We start from the raw sequence: 21,552 nt of genomic DNA, 5'->3' as shown, positions 1-21,552 counted from the left end.
TAGGCTGCGCGGAGGCCGGAGAGCGAGGTTTCTGCTGAATATATATGAAGATAAATGTAAATTCTAAACTTTCTAGGGAGTATTTTTACCCTGGCTCAGTGCTAACGTTGATAAAAATAGTCACAAATTAGTGCAGGAGTAGAAAGCAAATTTGTGCCTTTCTCTTTTTTTTTCCTTTCTGTTAAAACCATGCATCTATTTCTTCTACCAGGAGTTAACCTCTTATGTACATTAAGGAAATATGGGATAAACCATCAACAAGTGCCCTTCCCTGACAAAACAACTCCTACCTCAATTAAGTCATTAGGAAGGAAAGCTGAAGTCAAAGAAAAAGTGTGTTAGGTTGTTTTTTTTTCTTTTAGATAGAAAAATAGTCATTCAATCCAAGGAATTCAGCACTGCAAGGGGATGTTAACATCACACCAGCCCCCTGCTTGGTTCTCTAGCAACCAAATGCTTGCAAAGGTGATGGGGAGGCACCAGCCGCATTCTACAGATGTGAAGGGAGCAGTACAGGAAACTGATTTCACTCAGCATCACAGAGCAAACCAGAACTACCCCGGGAGCCCGGGTCGTCCGAGCAAGTTCCCAGCTGAAATATGGCTCGCAGAACATTGCCTCCAGCTGCCAGTCCATCCATCATCAAGCTGCCAGGAAGGAGCATCCTCTCTTGGTACTGATGGATATTTGACCACAGGCACCTGAGACAGGTGAAGACAGCTGCTAGACGGAGCTTAATAGCTTTATGGATTGTATCTGGGCCATGAATCATACCCGGTGCTTGTTATTAGATGTTGCAAACAGCTGACTGAGCAATGTGAAGTTAAGTCCTAGGAAGGTTTATCTGCTACAGCTCGGAGTTGTTGGGGGAAGGGCTGCTTTGGCAGCTGAGACTGGAAGGAAAATCTTTTTGGGGCTCAATGTTGTTGAGAAAGTGCCTGTTAAAAATGAAAACAAAAAGCAGACATGTTTTTCAGAGGTTTGTTTTGAAGAAGAAAATGTGGTTTAACTTCTGACCAGGTTCTGATTGCAAAGTCTTTTGCTTGACTCTTCAAATCCCTGGGAACCCTAGCCCCCACCTAAGCCGTACTCAGACTCTGGTTGCTCTCTGGCACAAAGCAGTGTCTGTCACATCCTTGGGAGTGATGCCACTGAGGTCCTAAGTCAGGACCTGGACTGAGTTTTGAGTAAACATCTGCTAAGGATGCATTTACCTTGTGTTCTGCCATGATTCATGGGCTTTGTTTCTACAACACAAGACAAAGACCCAGGTGGAAAAGAGACATCAAAATATAGCCTGAGGGCTTGGCATTTGGAGAACCTGGGAAAAGAGTGGTGGTGGCAATGGAAATGAGGAACCTGAGACAGCAGCTGCATTGGCATCACGGGAGACCAGAATGGATGAGCACAGAAGCAATCTGAAGCCAAGCTGACAAGATGTGGCTGTGGGCACGGGGAAGTTACTGATCGCCATGCTGGCCATCGAGTAGAAAGACTGTTGGAGGAGTCTTTCCACAGCAGAACAACCACCAGAAAGACACACACAACCCTGTGCATTGGAAACCTGACGCCAGCTGCGGTCGTACAACACAGAGATGATGGCAGCCCATCTGTAGAGCAGTTATTGCTTTGTGCTGTCCTTGTCACAAGCACTTGGGACTCTGGAGTTGAGCTAAAGCTGCTCATTTCCGGACACATGCTGATCTTCTGGCTCTCAGCTCAGCCACGTACATGGTGAGGCAAACACCTCCAAGACCCCTGAGCTTCTGCCAGCCCTGCTGTGCTGAAGGAGGTGCTGGCACACAGCATCCTGGCTGCAGCCGGCACGCTGCCCGTCAGCCGTGTTTCGGGAAACCTCAGGTGCACGAGATGCTTTCTCCTTGGGCGGGGACCTGCGGGGGATGCACACAACGCCCTGCAGAGCAGAGCGTTCTCTTTCACGGAAGAAATCCCCCTGGATGGCAGCCCCGGCTGCTGCGGGGAGGGAGCGAACGGGGCTGGCAGAGGGATGCTGGTGACTCGGCGGAGGTGCATTTTGGAGCGGCTGACTCCAGAGGGCAGCACGCCGACAGGCTGGCACCCACCGGAGCCTGCCCTGCCTGTACCGCGGCCCGTGCCTGTGCCTGCAGGGTGAACCGTGATCCTGCGGGCCCGGAGGTGGGAGGAGGATCTCCCCCGTGTCCCTCAGCTCCTGGCTGGGCAGCAGATGATGCCGCACCAGCGCTCACTGACATTATTTTACTTTCGCCCTCAGCAGGGTGAAATCTGGTCTTGTCTCTGCAGCTGACGTTCCCGGAGCCGGTCCTGAAACTGGTGTGGTTGCTAATGCGACCGCAAAACGGAGGTGAAACATTTCATCCTGGTTTCAGAGCACGGCATGCCGCGGTCACACCCGCCTCCTTCGCTGGGGTCGCTATGAGATATCTGGGCAGTGTTTTCAGTCCACCAAGGGCTTTTGACCGAGAGTAAGTTCTTTGTAGTCAACCTCTGTTCCCTTTATGAATTGAAGGTGCTTTGATAAGCATACTGAAAAGTCAGCTATTTTCACTGTGACTGTGGCTTGCATAAGAACCTCAACGTCCTCTGCTGCAAGAGCAGCGTTAGTAACTTCCTACTGCAACACTGAATCACAATAGCTTCCCACAGCAACCAGCAGTAAAAATAAACTGGGCAAGGGGAAGTGGACAGCTTCTGCTGTTCCGCTTTCTTGGGCACACTTGAGTCACAAAAAAAGCTATGTCGAACACGGCGCTTGTTTTGCTGACGCTGATGAAATCCACAAATGGTTCGGAGCATTCGAGCTCAGAGCGTTTTGCAATAGGGTGCTCATCCTGCTCACAGGGCAGTGTTGTGTCTGTATTTTCATGAGGATCCAGACTTACGAATTAGACTAAAAGGAAGCAGGGACCTCAGAGTATACGAGTGCTGCTTTGGTACTAAAGACAGAGTAAAGAGAAAGAGACAGAGAAAAACGTCCTCTTTGGGATATTCTGTGTGTCAAGGGTATACAAAAGACCACTGGGGAGAGAGTGGCTCTGTTGCGGTGTCAGTAGTAGATCTTGGCTTTTTGGAAAAGCAGATCCTGACTGGCTGAAAAGTATCTTGAAATACAATCCAATTTGTACTTTTTGTCTGAGGCGTCATTTGGTCAGCACAGTTTTAAGCTGTATTACAACTAAGACTCTGTGTGTGTGCACGTGTTTGTTTGCGTATTGGGGGGTGTTTTAAAGAACAACATCTTTCCTGTTACACAAGATACAGCCCAGGTCTTGAAACGTAGCCAGCTGGGAAAAAGCCCTGTCAAGAGGGTCGGGCCAAGGTTTCAAGGCAAGGCTGGGCAGAACCTTGAGTGACATGGTCTAGGGTGAGGTGTTCCTGCCCATGGCAGGTGGTTGGAGCTAGATGATCTTAAGGTCCTTTCCAACCATTCTATGATTCTATGAGACATAGTCAGGTTGCCAAGGCTGGGAATCAGCTGGTGAGGCAGATCCTGGCTCTTCCCTTTGTAACAGTATTTGCTGAGAAAGTTTATAGTGAGACACTAAAGAGAACTGAAGTTAGGGCTAAAAAAGAGAATGGCTCGTTTGTCCCAGAATGGGGAAGGGGGTGCTGTTCCCTCTCTTACTCATGCCCATGGATATTTGGAGAACAAGGGCTTGTAGGATAACCCAGGTGAGAAAGGACCACAGGAGGGCTCTAGTCAAACCTCCTGCTTAGAGCCAGGTCAGCCCTGAGGTCAGACCAGGTTACTCAGCGCTGTTCTGAGTGGGGTCTTGAAAACCAACAGGGGGGGAAATTGCACAACTCTCTGAGCAACCCATCAATGTTTGACTGCCTGCATGGTGAAAATAGACTGCCGTAGAAGCAGTTCACAGAAAACCACATTTTTAATGTCATCCTCCTCATTAAAAAGGGAAAGATCAAATCTATTTTGTAACAGGAACAGTTTGTGTGAGGCATGGAAAACTTCTGGAACCAGGGGACTGATTCACATAAAAACGCATGTAAAAGATGGAAGGAAACCAGAAGGATGCCTCCAATTACATTCCTGCCTTGAAATTTCAGTATTGCGGCACAAAAGGTTTGTATTTTTAGTAGTGGATAGCAATGGGGAACATACTCTAAAAATAAACGAGAACGCACAGATAAAATAATCTATTTTGAAGCTCATTCTGAGAACGAAAGTGAATCCGGAGGCTCATGAGTGGCAGTCAATTTTATTTCGGAACTGTGCGTTGCTGTCAAAGCCCGAGGCAGGGCTGGGCATGACCCCCTCAAAACCCACGCAGGCTCCGCACCACCCGCGTCGCTTCACTCCCACTCCTTTTTCTTGCACTTTTGGCTGAAAGCAGGCGGAAGGCGGCGGGAAACCCGGCCAGACCCGACCCGCCGCGCCAGCACCGAGTTCGCGCCCCCCGCACGCCGTCCCGCGCTCTGCCCCCGCCACGGGCGTGGCGCGGGCCCCACCCCCTGCCCATATTGGGCTAACTCGCTTTCCGCCGCCGCGCCTCATTGGCTCTGGGGGCGGAGCGGGAGGCGGTGACGCGCGGCTGGGGGCGGAGCCTCCGCTGGGGGCCGAGCCGAGGCGCTCCCCGGCGCGGCGGGCGGGGCTTGCTGCCGCTCGGCCGGCCCCGCTGACCGCCCCGCCTCCCGAGGCATGACACGCCGCGCCGCCGGCGAAGCCCAGCTTTAATTGAGGCCGCCGGGATGGGGCGCACCGCGTAAGGCAGAGCGGGGGCCGCCGCGCTCCGGGCCGCAAGGCAGCGCGTACCCACGGCCGTGCGGAGCGGCGCCGCGTCCTGCGCAGCGCTAAGCCCACCCCGGGCCGGAGCCGGGAGGAAGCAGCGGAGCCGGAGCCGCGTCCGGCCGCCGCGTGGGTGGCCGGTGGGGCCGAGCGCTAGCGGCCGCCGCTGCCGAGCCCCATGAAAACGCAGGTCTGGGGGAGCTCCCCGCGGGCGCCCATGGCTGCGGCGATGCCGTGCAAGAGCGCGGAGTGGCTGCAGGAGGAGCTGGAGTCGGGCGGCGGCCGCTCGCTGCTGCTGCTCGACTGCCGCCCCCACGAGCTTTTCGAGAGCTCGCACATCGAGACGGCCATCAACCTGGCCATCCCTGGGCTCATGCTCCGCCGCCTGAAGAAGGGCAACCTGCCCATCCGCTCCATCATCCCCAACCACGAGGACAAGGAGCGCTTCGTCAAGCGCTGCAAGGCCGACACCGTGCTGCTCTACGACGAAGCTACCGCCGACTGGCAGGACGGCGGTGCCGCCACCTCCGTCCTGGGGCTCCTGCTCCAGAAGCTGCGCGATGACGGCTGTAAAGCCTATTACCTGAAAGGTGAGGTGCCCCCAGCCCTTTCTGCAGCCCTTGTCCGGCCGTCCCCGTTATGCCCCCCGCAGCTCCCGGACGGCCCCTGCATCGCCATCCCTTGCGCGGCCGGGGGTGGCTGGGTTGTTTTTTCCCTCCGCCTGATTTGTTTTGATTGTTAGGTACGTATTGCGCGCACACACACGCTGCATCCCGCTTTAATCCCCCGCACAAAATGGTCGCAGGCTGGAGGCGCCGGGAGCGCTCCGCTCCTTCCTGCCTCCCCTCCCCGGCAGCAGCAGCAGCAGGGAGCCCCCAGCCCCGCCGCTGGGGCGGCCCCTCCGCTGCCCTGTCCCGAGCCGACCCCGGCCGGGCGCCCCCGCCTCCGGTCCCGGAGAGCCTTCCGAGGGCTCCCGGCGCTAGGCTCCTCCAGCCCTCCGGAAGCGATGGTCAGTTTATTTTTCGAGGTGGGGAGGGGCCCTCCCTGATTTTATTTTGTGCCCCCATCTCCGGAGAGAGAGCGCTTGGGGTTTTATCCCCCCCGATGCTGGCGGGGCTGGGAGAGGGCAGCCCGGCTGCTCCCCCGGGGCGGACGATGAAGGAGCGGGGAGCCCAGGCCCGCATCCCCTAACGTGAGGGCGTTTTGTTTTTCTTAATGTTTTCATGTATATATGCCCATATATATACGTATGTAGATATATTTGTATATTTGGGGTTTTTTGGTCATCTGGAAAGATCTCAGCGGGCCCCCGCAGCGAGCTGAGCAGAGCTCACAGCTGGTCTGCTGGGACCCTTCCCATCCTCCCAGTCCGGTCGCTGGGTGGCGGGTTTGAGGCAGGAATAACAGAAGAGCGGAGGCGTGTGTGTGGGGAGAGTGGCGAAGAAAGTTGCCACTTGCAGCTCTTTAAAAAGCATTGCTGCTTCTTCACAGTCCCCTTTTGCGCAGCCGGGGGAGCCCCTGCGGCGACAGGGAGACAGGCAGGAATTTGGGGACCAGCCTTCAGGGCTGTGCTGACAGCACAAGTCTCCTTAAAAAAAGGTGACATGGGGGATGTGCATACATAAGCAAGCATGGAGGTTGATCCCGTTTCCCCCCATCCCTCCATTCCTTGCCTGTGCCAGTGGGTGAGTCCCCATCCTATCCCGGTTTGGGGTTTCCCAGTGGGCTCTGTGGCTCCTTTGCTTTGTTTTCCCATTTCTCTCCCCAGTCCTCCTCATCCCTGGGAGGAAGGAGCAGCTTTGAAGTTACTCCTAAGCTCTCCCCGTGGGCAGGGGAGGAGCTGAGCCCCTTTCTCTGCCTTTTTCCAGGAGCCTCGGTGGGAAATGTTTCCAATTAAAATTCCAAAATGGCTCCTCGGCGCTGTCTGGCAGTGCGGGGGGAGGAGGAGGAGGATGAGGACGAGCCTTTTTCATGAATGGATGTGGCAGGAGCTGTCTGTCCTGCCCAGTGACCCGCCACAACCACCGAACCCACTGACAAAGTTTCCAGGAGACCTTTCTAATTAAACCATTTGTCAGTGTCAGAACCGATGGCTGAGCGCTGGTTTAATATTGCCTGGAAAGGAGGTAGATCTGTGGGGTTTTTGCTTCCGTGCCTCTGCCTTCCTTCCCAAGCTATTGAGGCGAGAAGCTGAAGAAAAGAGCTTGGGAGCAGACCTGAAGGGCCCCATCCCTCCTCAAGCCTGCTGTGGCTTGAGTGAAGAACCAACCTGTGACACTGCTCTGTCACAAAATGGGTTAGTAGTGTGCAGGTTACTCTTTGGCAAAACTTAAGACCTTTATTCCTGCTTGAAGGAGAATGCTTTTATTGGGTTTTACTGCCTGGGCTGGGTACGTGGTGGTGGTTCTTACTTTATCTTTTTAGATGCAGATACTTTTACATTTTTCTGCCTAAGTGGCATAATAGCTCTTGCCTAAACTGCCCCAGACCCATGCTGTTGAGAAGCAGAACAAGGCAAGATTGTCTCTTGCCATCGATTTTATTTTTGGACTTTTGTTTCTTTTGTGATTGAGATTTGGACCTTATTTATCACAAGCAATATCAAACTTTGTAAGAAACACTCTGGTTTCTTGGGACCTGTTTAGTCAATAGCAGTCTGCCCAGGGAAGATGAGAGAACAGGGAGATGCCTTTCTTGGTGTGAAGTTGAAGGTGTACCAACTTTTTTGCTGGCAAAGACTCGCTAAGTAACATGTATATATGTCCACATAGAAGGACTTCCCATTCTGAACAATAAAACATCTTTTTCTCTCTGCCTCCCTCCTCTCTCCTTTCCCTCTTCCCAGGTGGCTTTAACAAGTTTCAGACTGAGTATTCAGAGCACTGTGAGACAAACCTTGACAGCTCCTCACCCAGCAACTCTCCCCCAGCATCTGTCCTTGGCCTGGGAGGGCTGCGGATAAGCTCCGACTGCTCAGATGGCGAATCCGACAGGGAACCCAGCAGTGCCACGGAGTCGGATGGGAGCCCCATCCCTAACAATCAGCCTGCCTTTCCGGTCCAGATCCTACCTTACCTGTACCTGGGTTGTGCCAAAGATTCGACCAACTTGGACGTCCTGGGCAAATACGGCATTAAATACATCCTGAATGTAACTCCCAACCTGCCAAACATGTTTGAGCATGACGGAGAGTTCAAGTACAAGCAGATCCCCATCTCAGATCACTGGAGCCAGAACCTCTCGCAGTTCTTTCCCGAGGCCATTGCTTTCATTGGTAGGTAGTTGGCAGAACATCTCTTTTTGTACTCACTGCTTGGGAATGTGGCAAGCTGCTTCCCAGGGCTGTTGTTCATCTCTGGCCTCACCTCTCTGGGGCACAGCATCAGCTCATGCTGCTAAGGTGGCACTTCTGGTGTGTGTCACCTGGCTGGGTTCAGGGAAGCCTCCCCTTCCAAAATTCAGCCCTCTTACAGCACCTCAAGTTACCTGCAGGTGTGAGACCACCCCCTCTGTCTCTTGCTCTCATATGGTATTTTCATTTGTGTGGAATGGCTGAAATGAGGCGGTGGGGAGCTCCTTTGCCTGCTTGCTTGGAGGAATGAGTGATGATGGGAACTGCATTAACATGGCTGGTGCCAACAATTCCATAGCCCCAAGTGTGGTTAAAGTCTGGGAGGGGGGAAGAATATTCTTTTCCTGAGGGGATTTGCTAGTCTAGTTGCGATCCTGCTGTAAGTCTCCCTAGCATAACTAACTCCTTGTATGGATGCTTCTCCTAAGGTAAGTGTCGTCACAATGAGTTAGTGATTATAATTACACTGCAGAGCTCAGCTGGAAAAACTGCTGTGCAGACAGCCCCTGAGAGGCCTTTGGCTGGTCGTGGGGGAAGGCTGCAGGGAGGCAGATCTCTTTTCCCAGACTAGCACTGACTTTAAAAATTGCTTCTTACTCTGTGAGAAGTGTCTGTTGGGCTGAATAGGGATGTACACGTCCAGCATGACCTGTGCTGTCTGCTCATGGTGGTCATTAGCTTAATCAGTTCTGATTTATGGGGGCAAATGGCACAGGTAGTCGTTGCCACCATTAAAAACCCTATGGCTCAATATCTGATTAAAGACATTGGTACTGGTAAAGGAGCGGGGGACCTTTTCCTTCAGGCTGAAACCTGTGCAGCCTGTTTTGATGCTGCTTTGTTGACCCTGCTGTATAAGGCCTGAAATGGGGCAGGGCAGTGGCAGGTCCTTGGCTGCTCTTCAGCCACCCTAAACCCCTGGTATCCATGTGCTCTCCGTTGCCCCCAGCTTCTGTCCTCCTGTAACACGATTGTGGTCAGAAGCAGCTTCAGTGTGGCAGCAGGGGACCCATCTGATGTCCTGTCTGCACTTCCCTCATGGATTGTGGTCAGGGGTGAGGTGCTGGCATGAGGCATTTGGGATCTGTCAGCTCCAGTCAGCCGATGTCTCTGTGAACACTGCGCTTGTGCTTTCCAGTTAATGACAGGAAATGGAGGATTACCTCACTCTAAAGCCAAACACCAAGAAATGTGGCGCAGGTCAGATGAAAAGCAGAAATGTCTCAGAAAAATGTTGAATGGGGAGGGCTGGGTACATGGGGGGGTGATTCCCCGCTGTACTGGAAATTCTTGCCTGGTTTTGGAGGCTGGGGCAGAAAACCTGTTGTGGCTCTGGTCAGGATTTTGTTTTGTCTCTGTCTTCTTTGCCCTTCCCTGTGCTTGTGATGCCAGAGTGTCTCTTACCTCTGTCTTTGCCTGAGGATCCTCTTTCTTCTGCCACCCTCTCCCTCCCTGACAAGCTCTCAGTCAAATGACTGACTTCAAATAGGGCTGCCCAGAAGTAAGCAGTGCTGGGTACTTGCATGCATTCAGTGCTCTCAGCAGCATGTCCCTCTTTCAGCACTAAGATGTCGATTCATAAAGGGATCACGCTGTTCCGGCTGTGCGAGAGACAATGAGTGTGTGTGTGCTTTTCAATCGGTGGCAAGGGAGGGGAAATCTCGTCGCTGTTCTCTCGCCATTTTTTGGTCCAGCCTGCATTCCTGCTCCCTGCTACCATTCATCCTAAGAGGCTCCTCCAGCACAAGCGTTTGTTTGTAGTGAAGTGCATTTCTGTTGATCCTAAAGAACAATTTCACAATAAGGGAAGTTCCTGCACTTCAGACTCTGCTTAAATTGCCTTTGACTACACTCATGTAACTTTCTAGTGGAAGGAGGACAAGAACAGCAGAAGAGAACAGCCTCTGTGGTGCTGGGCTGCAGCCCCACATCGAGTGCCTAGCCTTCCCCAGTTAGTTGGTGTTGAGGTGGGTGTGCTGTGCCTGACCACCAGCATCTCCCTGGAGCTGTTGTCTCCAGCTCCGCCTGCCTTCTGTGGGATTTTCCATCTCTCTGTTTGAGTAGAGGGTACTGATGCTCCTGAGGCAAGGGATGTGATGCTAGGCTTGATTAATAACACTCAAACACGTGAGATGGTTGGTCTTGCTGCGCGGTACAGGGATGTGCATCTTCACTGTGCAGTGGGAGCATCTCAGAAGCCCTCTGGGGAGAGATGTGGGATCCAGTTCTGGCAGTCCTGGGAGCTTGCAGCTGCCACCTGGCCCTGCTCCAAAGCCATGCATTTTTGGTGCAGAATAATAGACTCCCCCTTCCCCTTGTCTTGTTTCAGATGAGGCCCGTTCCAAGAAGTGTGGGATCCTTGTTCACTGCCTCGCTGGCATCAGCCGGTCCGTAACAGTCACTGTCGCCTACTTGATGCAAAAACTCAACTTGTCCCTGAATGATGCCTATGACTTTGTGAAAAGGAAAAAGTCCAACATTTCCCCAAACTTTAACTTCATGGGCCAGCTCCTGGACTTTGAGAGGACTCTGGGACTCAACAGCCCTTGTGACAACCGCTCGCCCAGCGAACAGCTCTACTTCACCACCCCTACCAACCACAACCTGTTTCAGCTGAACACTCTGGAGTCCACATGAAGGGGATGCTGCCTGGTTGGGAACTCGAGCATCGAATCGCTTCTCTTGAGCATTTCAACTCTTACAAAAGTATCTGTCTTGCCAGGCAGCTCTGAAACAGCTGGCTTCTCTGGGCAGAGGTGCCTGATCGCTGCTTTACGAAGGCTAATGCCGTTCATTAGTATCCTGATCAAAGTGGTTTGAAGAGGTAGTCTTTTTACAGGGGGTTATTTAATATGGGCGATGTTACAGCGTTTTGAACGCAGCTGTCACCGGCAATAACCGCTTTCCTGGGTGCATTGGGACTGTCAGAACACGCACATGTGCGAAGAGCTACCAGGGGTTAGCTTGCTGTGGAAAGTGAGGAGATTTATGCACTTGGAAACCTTGAACAAAAGGTGTTGGGCCAAGACTGTTTTAAAACCCAAGTTTACTTTTATTTTTTTTTTTTTTTTGATTTTAAAGAAAAGGTAGATCTTACTCGAGCTTTGGGTTCAAACTCTTTTTAAATATGTAAGTTCCTGACTGTTTGTACAGACGAGGTTGCAAAACCAGTATTTTATTCTGTTTCTTGGTTGATCATTTATTATTTTTTTTAATCAAATGTTTATATTGACCAAATGCATTTTGCACACTTTGTGAAGCCTTGGTATGTCCTGGCATATTACTGGGTACTCCAGAGAGAGATACATGCTGCTGCTGTTGTTGTTAGCATCTGGTAGGAAGCTTTGTTATGTGTGAAGGCCAGTTGGGCTTAAACGCAACCCCTTCACCACTCCTGCACTCACAATCACAAACTCTGCACTGATTCAGCCAAGGTGACTAAGCCGCAAGCTTTTTTTAATGTCACCTCTGCCAAAAACAGTTTGCTGTTGACAGAGGTAAAACTCTTGCAGCCTCCAGAGTTGGTAGAAGCATGTCTGAGCCCAGCTTCATTCTCTGCTGCCTGTTGACTGACTTAACGTCATCCAGCTGGCCTGAAACCATTCCAGCTTCCCGAGTACAGAAGGTAGTTGTGATGCTGGTGTTTCTTGTGCACACTCGATCTTTTCCCATGTGTGCAGGGCAGAGGGGGGAACGCAGCGAGCGCCTGGAGCAGAGCAAGGATTGTGTAGCGGGACGGGACTGAATCGTCACGCATGGAGCGTGTGAGGGGAGTGAAGAGATGTGGAAATGATGAGGAGAGCGTTGTAACAGAATTTTTTTATATATATATATGAATATATATATTAACTGGCAAATTCTGAGATGATTGGAGCTTTCAACAGAGGTTCTGATTTTTTTTTCTTTCCTCTTTCAAATAACTTTATGCTGTGCCTTCTATTCTGAGAAGACTTGTTTATATTTCTGGCTAGTGTTTGGCAAACACCTTATACCGAGCTGGGAGGGGAGGAAGTGGTGATAATTTCTGGGAGGAGGGCAGAACGGATTTGGAGATTTCTTTATTGGCTGCAATGTAGTCCCTCCTTTCTCCCCCCTCCCTGTCCACTTTAACTCTCATGTAACTGAAAAGAAAAAAAAAAGCCACGGATTTTTTTCTAAATATCCAGTTTTTTGTACTTTTTTCAAGAAAAAGAAAAAAAATAAAAAAAAAATCCATCTGGAGGAATGTTTGACGCTGTCACATCCCGAAACCGGTCTTTTTTGTTAAAGATGTTACCAGAATGTTGGAATGAGCTTCTCTTTCTTGTCTTCTGGTTGTTTTTTGTTTGTTTGTTCATTGAGTTTTGTTTGCAACAATGTTGGGATCGTGGGTCATTGGAAGGGAGAATGGGTGTAAGTACAGTTGTGAGTGAGAAAACTGAGAATATCCTAATTGCATCTTACCTCATGGAGGAATTTATTTTTTTCAGGGATTTTTGGACAGTGCATCTGTATTGCATTACAGCTAAGCTGGTTTGTAAAGGCTTCCTGTGCTCTTAGTGGTCTTTCTTCTTTAAAGAAAAAGAAAAAAAAGAATAAAAAAAAGATGCATCTTCTGATTAGTCCAAGTGAGAGCTTGTTAGTGAGGAATGGTTCTGCTTTCTGAGTTATGAAGGAAAATCGGTGACCCTATATATACTGATCCAATATTGGGACTTTGTTTATATTGCAAATAAATATTATTTTTTCTTTAAAACTGATGTTTGTGTCAGATGCTTGTTCTAGCCTCTGCCCTTACAAGGCCCGCTGCTCTTACCCGTTGTTTTTATGGTCTATTAGTATTGTTCTGTGACCATGAAGAGCATTTGCTGGGCAGTGTTCAAGTGGGGTGTTTGGTTTCATGCACAGCTTAATTTTTAAGCCCGGTGGTAAAATGGAGAGGGGGAGGCGGAGGGGTGAGGAGAGGGATAAGGGGATATTGGATAAACTGGAGAACAAAGAGCAGCTTGAGAATGGGGCTGGCTTTCACCCCAGCCATTCCTCTGTGCCAAAAATAAATAGATAAACTAAAGACACTTTTGTTCGCTGTTTAAGCGTGGCCTACAAAGGCATGGAAAGGCCTTTCCCACAACCGTTGTGATAGCAGACTTCATTTCACTAGGAAAGCAAAAAGTCTTGGCCTTGTGGGCAGCCACCTGATGACTTCTGGGTCTCCCAGGGAGCGTGGGAGCCCCCTCCTGCATCCTTGGGTGGGGGGCCAAGCCTCAGGCCATGGGTGCAGGTGGTTTGTGGGAAACCTGGAGGGGCTGATGAAGATGCTTAGGTTGAAATGTGGTTCCAGGCACCTAAGTGCAGCTCAGCTAAGGGGAGCAGTGGCTTCTCATGCTTCTGCTTGCAGCTGGGCAGGAATGGGTTTCTCCCTCTTCCCCAGTATGTTTTGCTTTAACACAAATGGCAAGAAATGAAATGACTATCTGTTCAATTGTTCAGTTCCTCAGCGTGTGTTGTCTTGTTCTCCTGACCCTAGGGCCTGAGTACCAAAGATGGCTAGTTTTATTCCTGAAGGAGCTCAGGCTGGCAGCAGCAGAGCCCACTGCAGAGCAGGGGAGGTAGTCAGAGGCTAAAGCAGGAGCTAAGGGAGCATGTGTGTTTGTTTACTCCTTGACTGCGTGATGGGAATCTATGTATTGATTTAGAGACCTATTCGTGGCTTGACAAATGAAAATCTACCAGGTATGCAGGGAAAAGAAGACCTTTAGGTTTTCCCCTGTAATTACATGGTAGAGTAGCTCTTGAGGAAGACGTGAAACCATGCTGGAGGCTGGCTGTGCGCTGAAGGAGTGTAGAACAGCTTGTCAGGTGTATGGCTATATTTGCTTCCATCTAATTTCCTCTTAGGATTTTCTGCTAATTCTGACTCTGTGGAGTAGGATGTTAGCATTAGTTCTGTAAGCACATTTGCATGGTAGCTGTGTTGTGGCTGGCTGGAACAGCACTGCTGCTGCTTGTGATGGCCTCAGTGGAGGAACTGGTGTACAGGCAGGTCCCTACGGGTACCTGGTCCTGGGAGATGCAACTCTGTTGTAAGTGTCCCACCACTGCTGCACTTGAATGCCCTGTTGCCAAAGGAAGGAGATGGCTTGTCTGAAAACCATCCTGCCATCTGCAAAAGCTCTTTCCTCCAGGACCCAAAGGAGTCTTTTCCAAGCTTCCTGGCCTTGACAGCAGGGAGCAGCCAGCATGGCTGGTCCTCAGCCATCAGTGTTTTATAAATGTCTTGCACCATGCTTCTTGGCTCAGAGGGGTTTCCTTGGAGACCTGATGTCTTGTAATTTAGTGAGAAGACAAGAACTGACATCAGGAAAGGGACAATGCTGCTGGAGAAATAGTTATAGAGAAAAGAGAGCGTGGGGTCTGTCTGCACTCCCTTGCAGAGGCAGGCACGAGCACTAGCTGAGTGTAGGAGCATGGGCTGAGTGAGAAAGCTGGTTATGTTCAGATCAGTGGAATTTGGCAAGGAGATACGGCTTCCCACACGCAGCAGGGAAAAGCTCCTCGGTTAACCCATTGAGTCCAGACAAGCAGCTTGTGTGATGCTCTGTGGTGCTCTGCTCTACAAAACCAGGTAATCTGCTTGGGCGCAGAGATCTGCTGTCCCTAGGTTTTCACTTGTAATGCCACAAGCCCTCAGGCAATACGTGTGGCAAGTTATCTTCCAGCAGCCCTCTGCACTTCCCATCCTGCTTCCCTCTGTGCTACCTGGCAGAGCCTGGCTGCTCACCCCAGCCGGAGGGAAGGAGAGCAGGGTGACTGTTTGACATCTTGTGAAACAGGAGAGCAAAGAGGAGGCTCCTGGGGCAGTGCAGCGAGGATTACTTGTGGTCATAGACAAGGATACAGAGACAACGCAAAGGCAGGAGAGATGTGTTCCAAACAGCCGCAGGAGGGAGGCATGAAGGACTGGTGGAGGCAGCACCAGGAGCCCAACGAGCAGGACATGAGCTTGGGGAAGGGGCTTTGGGTTTACTTGTAGTCTTCTTTCCCTTGCTTGGGTCCCAAGGGAAACCCATCTCCTAGGCCCTCATTTCTTGGGGTGGCATCCAGCAGGCCCTGAGCATGATGCAAGTCAACCTCTGCAGCTCTGAACTTGCCCGCTGTTGCACCAAGCAGAGACGCACGTTGGAAAGCAGGCTCCTCATGCCACCATCTGAATTCGGGTGCTCACATTTCCAAGGTAACCAGGTTATTTGTGGGCTGTCGTTTTCTTTATTTATCCTTTCTGTGAGGAAATCAGGCTATTTACAGTGTGGCAAAGGCATGTAAATACTTCAGTTAATAACACATCCCTGTACTTACAGCTGACTGGCATGGGCTGTGGTAGTCATGCTCTGGGCTGCTCAGAAAGTATGTGAAAGTGGGCTTTCTTCCAGTTTTTGTGCCATTTGCTCCTGTGTTTCCTCAAATCTGTCTCTTAATCGTGCTTGAGGTCTGAGTGCTGGGCTGACTAAATGTAATCTGGGATGAGAGAGTGGCTGAGGAAATGCTTGGTAGGGAGAGCCGCTGTGCTGCCCAGCTGCACAGGCCCACAGACCTGTTAGCAAGGCCGTCCAGAGCTGCCACAAGATCACTACGCTTGTACTGCACCCAGGAGGCTCGCCATAACAGGATGGGGGCGAGCAGGTTCTGAGGGCTGCCCTGGTGTGGGGTCCAGGCTGCCACGTGTGGCTCAGCAAGTGATGTGATGATGAAGCAGCAGATGTGCCTGTTTCCTGGGGCCATGCTGTTTAGACAGCTGTTTGCGTGGCAGCTGCGCGGTGTTTGCCCTAGGTAGGCGTAAGCCCGTGAAGCGGGGAGCAATGCTGCCTTGTACCTCAGGGTAGCGCTCTCCCGGGCGGCCGGTGGCAGCCATTTTGTGCCCCTCTCTCCACAGCACGGCCCTTCCGGTTCGCCCTCAGGGTGGCGCTCTCGCGGGTGGGTGTGGCAGCCATTTTGTGGCCCTCCTCGCCACAGCGCGCCCTTCCCTGCCGCGGCCGCAGCTGCCCTGACGGGGGTGGGCAAGCCCCCTTCCTGGGACAGCAGCCCTTGTAGTGAGGAGTGGAGAAGTGCCCCGGTGGGCACGGGCTGCGCTTCCTAGCCTGGCTTTGTCTCTGCTCTTGCCTTCTTTCTCTCCAAAACACCTGAGGAGCTGCTGTGGCACCTCGTGTGGCACCTGAGGAGACCCTGACTGGTGGCCTAGGAAGGCTTCGAAAGACTCATAGCCATCACAGTGGTACAGAAACGTGTCTGGTTCCTGCGAAGGAGGTGTGGGAGGGTGAACAGTGGGGAGAAGAAGGCTCTCTGTGAAGAAGCTGAACCGCTCAGCCTAAAATGGTCGCAGGAGCTCTTCGGCAGCCATGATGGCACTGGCACCACTGGGCGGAGACTCTGAGGTGCTCGCAGTGGAACTGTAAGTTCTGGGTGCCTGTGGGCTCTTCCCTCACACCTCCACGGCCCTGCTCAGCCGTGTCGCGATGGTGGTTTTGGGGTTGGGAGCTGGGTCAGGGCGGAAGCTGCGGTTGAGCTTTGATGGCTCACTCAAGGGTTGGGGATTAATTATGGGTTGGGAATTAATCATGCAGCAGGTGCAGACACCCAGGCTGGCTGTACAGCCGCAGACTGCTGGTGCTCAGCATCTGTGGGGTGTGGGACCCCTCAGTGATGGGGCAGTATGGACCCCCCTCCCCTGCCTGGTGCTATGCGAGACCAGCAGCACTCTTTGGCCTTTCTTTTTCCCTTCTGGTTGGTTGTGCTCATACCTGAACTTCCACTTGTACTGCATTTATTCTTATTTGCTTTCACTGTTTTCTCTCTTGATTTTTTGAATAGTTGGGATTTGAGGTACTCTCACCTGGCAGCTGCTCTTGCAAAGCTGAAGCCCTTCTGGAGGAGAGTGGAGCCCTGGCTTTCTCCCAGAGATACTGAGGCATGCTGGAAGTGGAGACCAGCTGTGGTATGGGGATATTTGGGAGGATGTGTGTCACTTCTGTGCTGCTCAGTGTTGCGAGTGATCCAGGACCATGTAGGTCCTCAAGAAGTACCTGATGATGGAGCCATGTATGAGTGGAGGAAGGGGAATCCAGACAGATTTATTTATTTTCCTACTTTCTTTCCCTGGAGAAACATCTGGCTTATGTAAAGCCATTTTCTGGGGTTCTCACTGTTTTATTTTGAAAGTCTCTGCATTCAGGCACTCTGCTCTTCTCATCTCCCTGCTCTTGTCATCTCCCACCATTGCCTCAAGGGCAGATTCTTCATGATATGGGGTTTTGTTTTTATGAAGTTTACTCTTTGTTTTTGGTCTGTGTTGCCTTTTTATTTCCTTTTCTTGTAATGGACTACTGTAGTTTGGCTTGTGGTTTTGCCTTGTTTTCTTTTGAGAGGTGAATTGTTGTGATAAACCCTGCACAAAGTAGGAGGGAGCAGACTGCTGCATTGGCAGGACCCTCGTCGCTGGAACACCATTGGTGAAGCCCTGTGCCAGTGAGAAGCTGAGCTCTGAGGTTTGATTTCAGGTGCAACATTATAGAAACACAGCGTTTTTTTTGGTATGGGAGCTTTTTGAACTGAAATATGTATGGGGGGTACAGTTAGAGGGGTTGTGACTTTGGATTTGGAGTAAATGCTCTTCTTCCTTTTGCCAGTGTGGCTCTAAATTGGACTTGTGCTGGCAGTGAAGTGCTCAGTACCTGGTGGAAGGTTTACACCTTCTGCTGCAGTTACGCAGTTTGGTTGGGTCCTACTCTAAATTTGGCACTTTCTCTCCCTGGATGGCTGATGCTCTGCTGCTTGGAGCAGGCAGCGCGTTATGCAGGATCCTCTTGGAGCTATGTAAAGTGGGATGTTGAACATGAGTGTGGGGGGATTGAGGGTGCTGAGCCCACAGGCAGCTGCCCTATTCTCTAACAGAGCAAGGATCAGCACTGCCATCAGCTCTGTTTCCATGTCCTCTCTACTATTCATCACATTCCCTCTGCCCCCATTCAGCCTTTGAATGATCCTGCGCTAGAGGTTCAAGCAGGCTCCTGCATGTCTTGGCTTTGCATCCAGTTGGCAGGAAGCTGAGAGAGATGTTTGGAAAAGTCTTGTTTGTTTTTTTTTTATTTTTTATTTTTTTTAATAAGAAGCTTCACTATTCATTCATTCCCCAAATAGCTTTCCCTCTCATTGGACAGCATCTTCCTGCTAGGACAGTCCAAGCCTGTTCTGACAGGCGGCTTATCTGTCTTGCAGCTCTGACTGCTTCCTCTGTCTCTTCTTTGTGTGGGAGGTGTTTTGTCTTTCCAAACTTCTGCTGACTTCAGTGGGCACTAGCTTGTGCCCAAACATGCACTGATAGTACAGTTCAGAGCTGAAATTCACCACTGATTTTTATTTATGCCCATGGAGCATGTTTTTCTTTGTAAAGGGATGGACGTAAGTGGTTTCGGGGGAGGGCAGAAGGGTTGTTGAAAGTTAGTGAAGCAGAGGTTCTCCACTGATCCTGTCTGCCTCAGTCGAGGGAGTCCTGCAGCAGAACATGGTGAAGGCAGTAGTGTTGAGGGATGCCACACTGGTGGGACGTTCAAATAAGGGGCTGAACTGCACAAAAACTGCATCAGAAAGAGCCCAGAGCAGCCAGCTTGCTGCTTTCTTTTGTTGCCAGCTGCTCAGGCAGCTTTAGAGAAATTCCCAGTCTAGTTTTAAATCTGGTAAAAGTGGAGAGAAGCACGTGTGTATGCATGAAGCAAGATTTACAAATGTCAGTATTTTTAATGAAGCAAATCCAGTCATGTCTGAAGCTGCTGGCTGCCAGTGTGCATACAGACTCAGTGCTTCTGCTGAGGTACAGTTTCCATTCAACATGATGGGATTGACACTTCTTACCTGTGGCTTGAACCAGCAGTAGCCAGGAAAGCCCCATCTTGTCCCTTTTGCATGTTCTTCTTGGAGTGTCTGTATCAAGTCTGGTATCTGCAGCCTCATCCCCCAGACTGGGCTAGCCTGTCCCCCCTCAGATGGGAAGGGAGAGGATAGATCCTCTAGGTGGACATCCTTCTTGTGAAGAGGACTTCTGGATCATACATACCAGCTCTCCTGGGAAATGGTGGGCCCTTGCAGCTTGTGTTCGTTGACCACTAAGAGATGAACCACTTGACCTTGGAGATGGGACTAGTGGTGAGTTGCATGCCAGAACACTTTTCGTGCCTCACTGTTAAAATCTAGCTCTGATCCCTGGCAGTCCAGAATAACTGCCATATGTTACTGTCCTGAAATAGCTGTGAATGAAACTCTGATGATGGTTAGTTTTCTTGAATTGTCCAGAACTTCTATGAGCCTGGTCCTTCTGTGAAGATCTCTTTGGCTTTGTCTGTGGCGTTCTTCACTTTTCTTCCTGAGCCATGGGATACTTCCTACTGGCCATGCAATGCCACCAGGATGCCCAGGGATGTTTGTAGGTCAGGGATGACAGATACTTGGCAGGACTCATGGGTGCTATTATTTAATTGCATTCCAACAGCAGCGAAAGCAGTAGCAAGAGTAATAAACAAATTATAATCTGCACTATGAAGCTGACAAATGCCACCCACTCATTACCTGCCTTTAACCACTCTCATTACTACTCAGCCTTTGTGGGAACTAATCTTGCTGTTCAGTGTCCGACTTGCTCACTTATTACCATTATCTGAAGCAATCGGCTGCTCCTTATGAAAGAAGAGGAAGGTGCTTTTCCTGAGGCCTGTTCTCTGGGTGTTGAAATGAGGGTAGCTCTGGGGTGGAGGAGTCTGAAGGAGCACTGTGCAAGAGCGTGGTGTAGCTGGGGGCTGAAGACTGAAGTCTACAGGGAAGATTGCTGGGAGGGGAAGTGCAGGGCTGAGGATGGGTGGTAGGATGGAAGATTGTCACTAGGAGGAAAAGGCTGTGCTTTGTTCATCTCCCTAGGATTGAGGAATAGTATCCAGCAAAAGGGATGTTAGGAAGAGCCCCATTTTTTTTTTCTCTGGATGTTTTCCAGGATTTGGAAGCAAGTTGGCTTGTAGAGTAATGACAGGTCTCTTTGTGACTGCTCCAAGCCCAACGCATTGCGGGAGGAAGTCCTGGTAGTGTTTCTGGGGACCTGTTCAACCTCCTCCCCTCTCCCCAGGAAAAACAAACTGAGCTCCAGGAATTTCTTGCAGTGGTCTGGCATATCTTGAGTTCAGCAGAGTCAGGGATGCTCAGCCAGAGAACTCAGCTGCCTTGGTGCCTGGCTGCTGCCATTACATTGTGTCAGTCTGTACTGAACGTTGGGAACCGTGTCTGTGCTTGGGGTGTAGCTGTGCTCATTTGCTTGCTGACACCACTGGGAGCCTTTCCTGAGGGAGGTTATTGAGGCCTGAAGCTGAGGAGTTGGGCTGAGAGAGCAGATGGGAAAAGAGGTCTCTTTCAAGATACTCCATGGGTGGCTGGAGCCTGGCCAGCCAGAGGTCCTATTGTGCTCTCTCTCTAGGTTTGGGGTATCTCATGGGGGTCTCTAATGGGTAAATAATAAGCTGAAAGATGGGAAACAAAGACTGAGAGGCTAAGAGCCAGCTTTCCCAATGGAGAATTGATCAGTAAAATGTGACAGGGATCTGTCAAAGGCCAGAGCTGTTATATGTATCTGTTAATGGTAAAAAGGAGTAAGTGGCAGATGACAAAGTTTGCTGTTGACTATTCAGAGTAGCAAAAAACAAGAGCTGCACTGAATAGCTGTAGGAAGTCCTTGCTATGGGGAGTGATGGAGTTGCAGCATATGATGCTGAGAAAAGCAAAGCAATCCAGGGGAAAGAGGGAGTCACCTTAATCTAAAGATGCAGTGCAGTGGGTTCAGAATGGGTTACTGCCACATGGGAGACATCTCTCAGAAGTGCAGTGAACTCGATGTAGGAGCAAGACTCAATCAGGAGTATGATCAAAAAAAACCCAAACAATTGAATTCTAGGAAAAGAGCTGAGAACAAACTATATAAATGCACTGTGTGTATCTGTGGTGAACAAAGCGTTTGTGGGGTATTGGAGTAACTAATGCAAGGAAAGTCCATTGAGTGCTTTTAATCAATCACAGTCTCTTATTGAGAAAGTCCCACAGCTACAAATAGCTGGAGCCTGAGAAGGTGTTTGTAATGAAACAGCTACATGTTTGGCCTGCTCTTATATTCTTTCCTAGGTGTTGCTACTAAATACCATTGAAGACAAGACACAGGGCAGGATGAAGCTTGATCCAACTACATCTAGTAGCTCTGAGTCCTCTGCATTTCCAAGAGGATGCTGTCCTGGAGTAAGCCATGGTTTGAAAAAAGTGATTGTGTGTGTGAGAAGCTTTCATGGAGGCTGGAGATACTGTGTTCTCTCAGTGAAGAGAGGGGCTGAAGTGCATAGCTGGAGGAGAAAATTCCTGAGGTTAGTGTGCATCTGTTATCAAAGGGGTGTTGAAGTGTAGT

General features: G+C 50.5%; 1 protein-coding gene across 1 annotated transcript; it reads left to right on the top strand.

The window, feature by feature from the left end:
* The first annotated feature begins 4,678 nt into the window (after nt 1-4,678).
* Nucleotides 4,679-12,835, top strand: DUSP7 (dual specificity phosphatase 7). The gene is made up of 3 exons (XM_062610303.1): nt 4,679-5,334; nt 7,590-8,018; nt 10,426-12,835. The coding sequence occupies exons 1-3, from the start codon at nt 4,923-4,925 to the stop codon at nt 10,731-10,733; spliced, it is 1,149 nt and encodes a 382-aa protein (XP_062466287.1). The 5' UTR covers nt 4,679-4,922; the 3' UTR covers nt 10,734-12,835.
* The last annotated feature ends 8,717 nt before the right edge of the window (nt 12,836-21,552 follow it).

This window comes from Pezoporus occidentalis, unplaced genomic scaffold, assembly GCF_034315485.1.
Source record: "Pezoporus occidentalis ecotype Australia unplaced genomic scaffold, CSIRO_AGI_Poc_V1 ctg145, whole genome shotgun sequence".
NCBI classification, from domain to species: Eukaryota; Metazoa; Chordata; class Aves; order Psittaciformes; family Psittacidae; genus Pezoporus; species Pezoporus occidentalis.
This window is presented reverse-complemented; position numbering and strand designations above follow the sequence as displayed.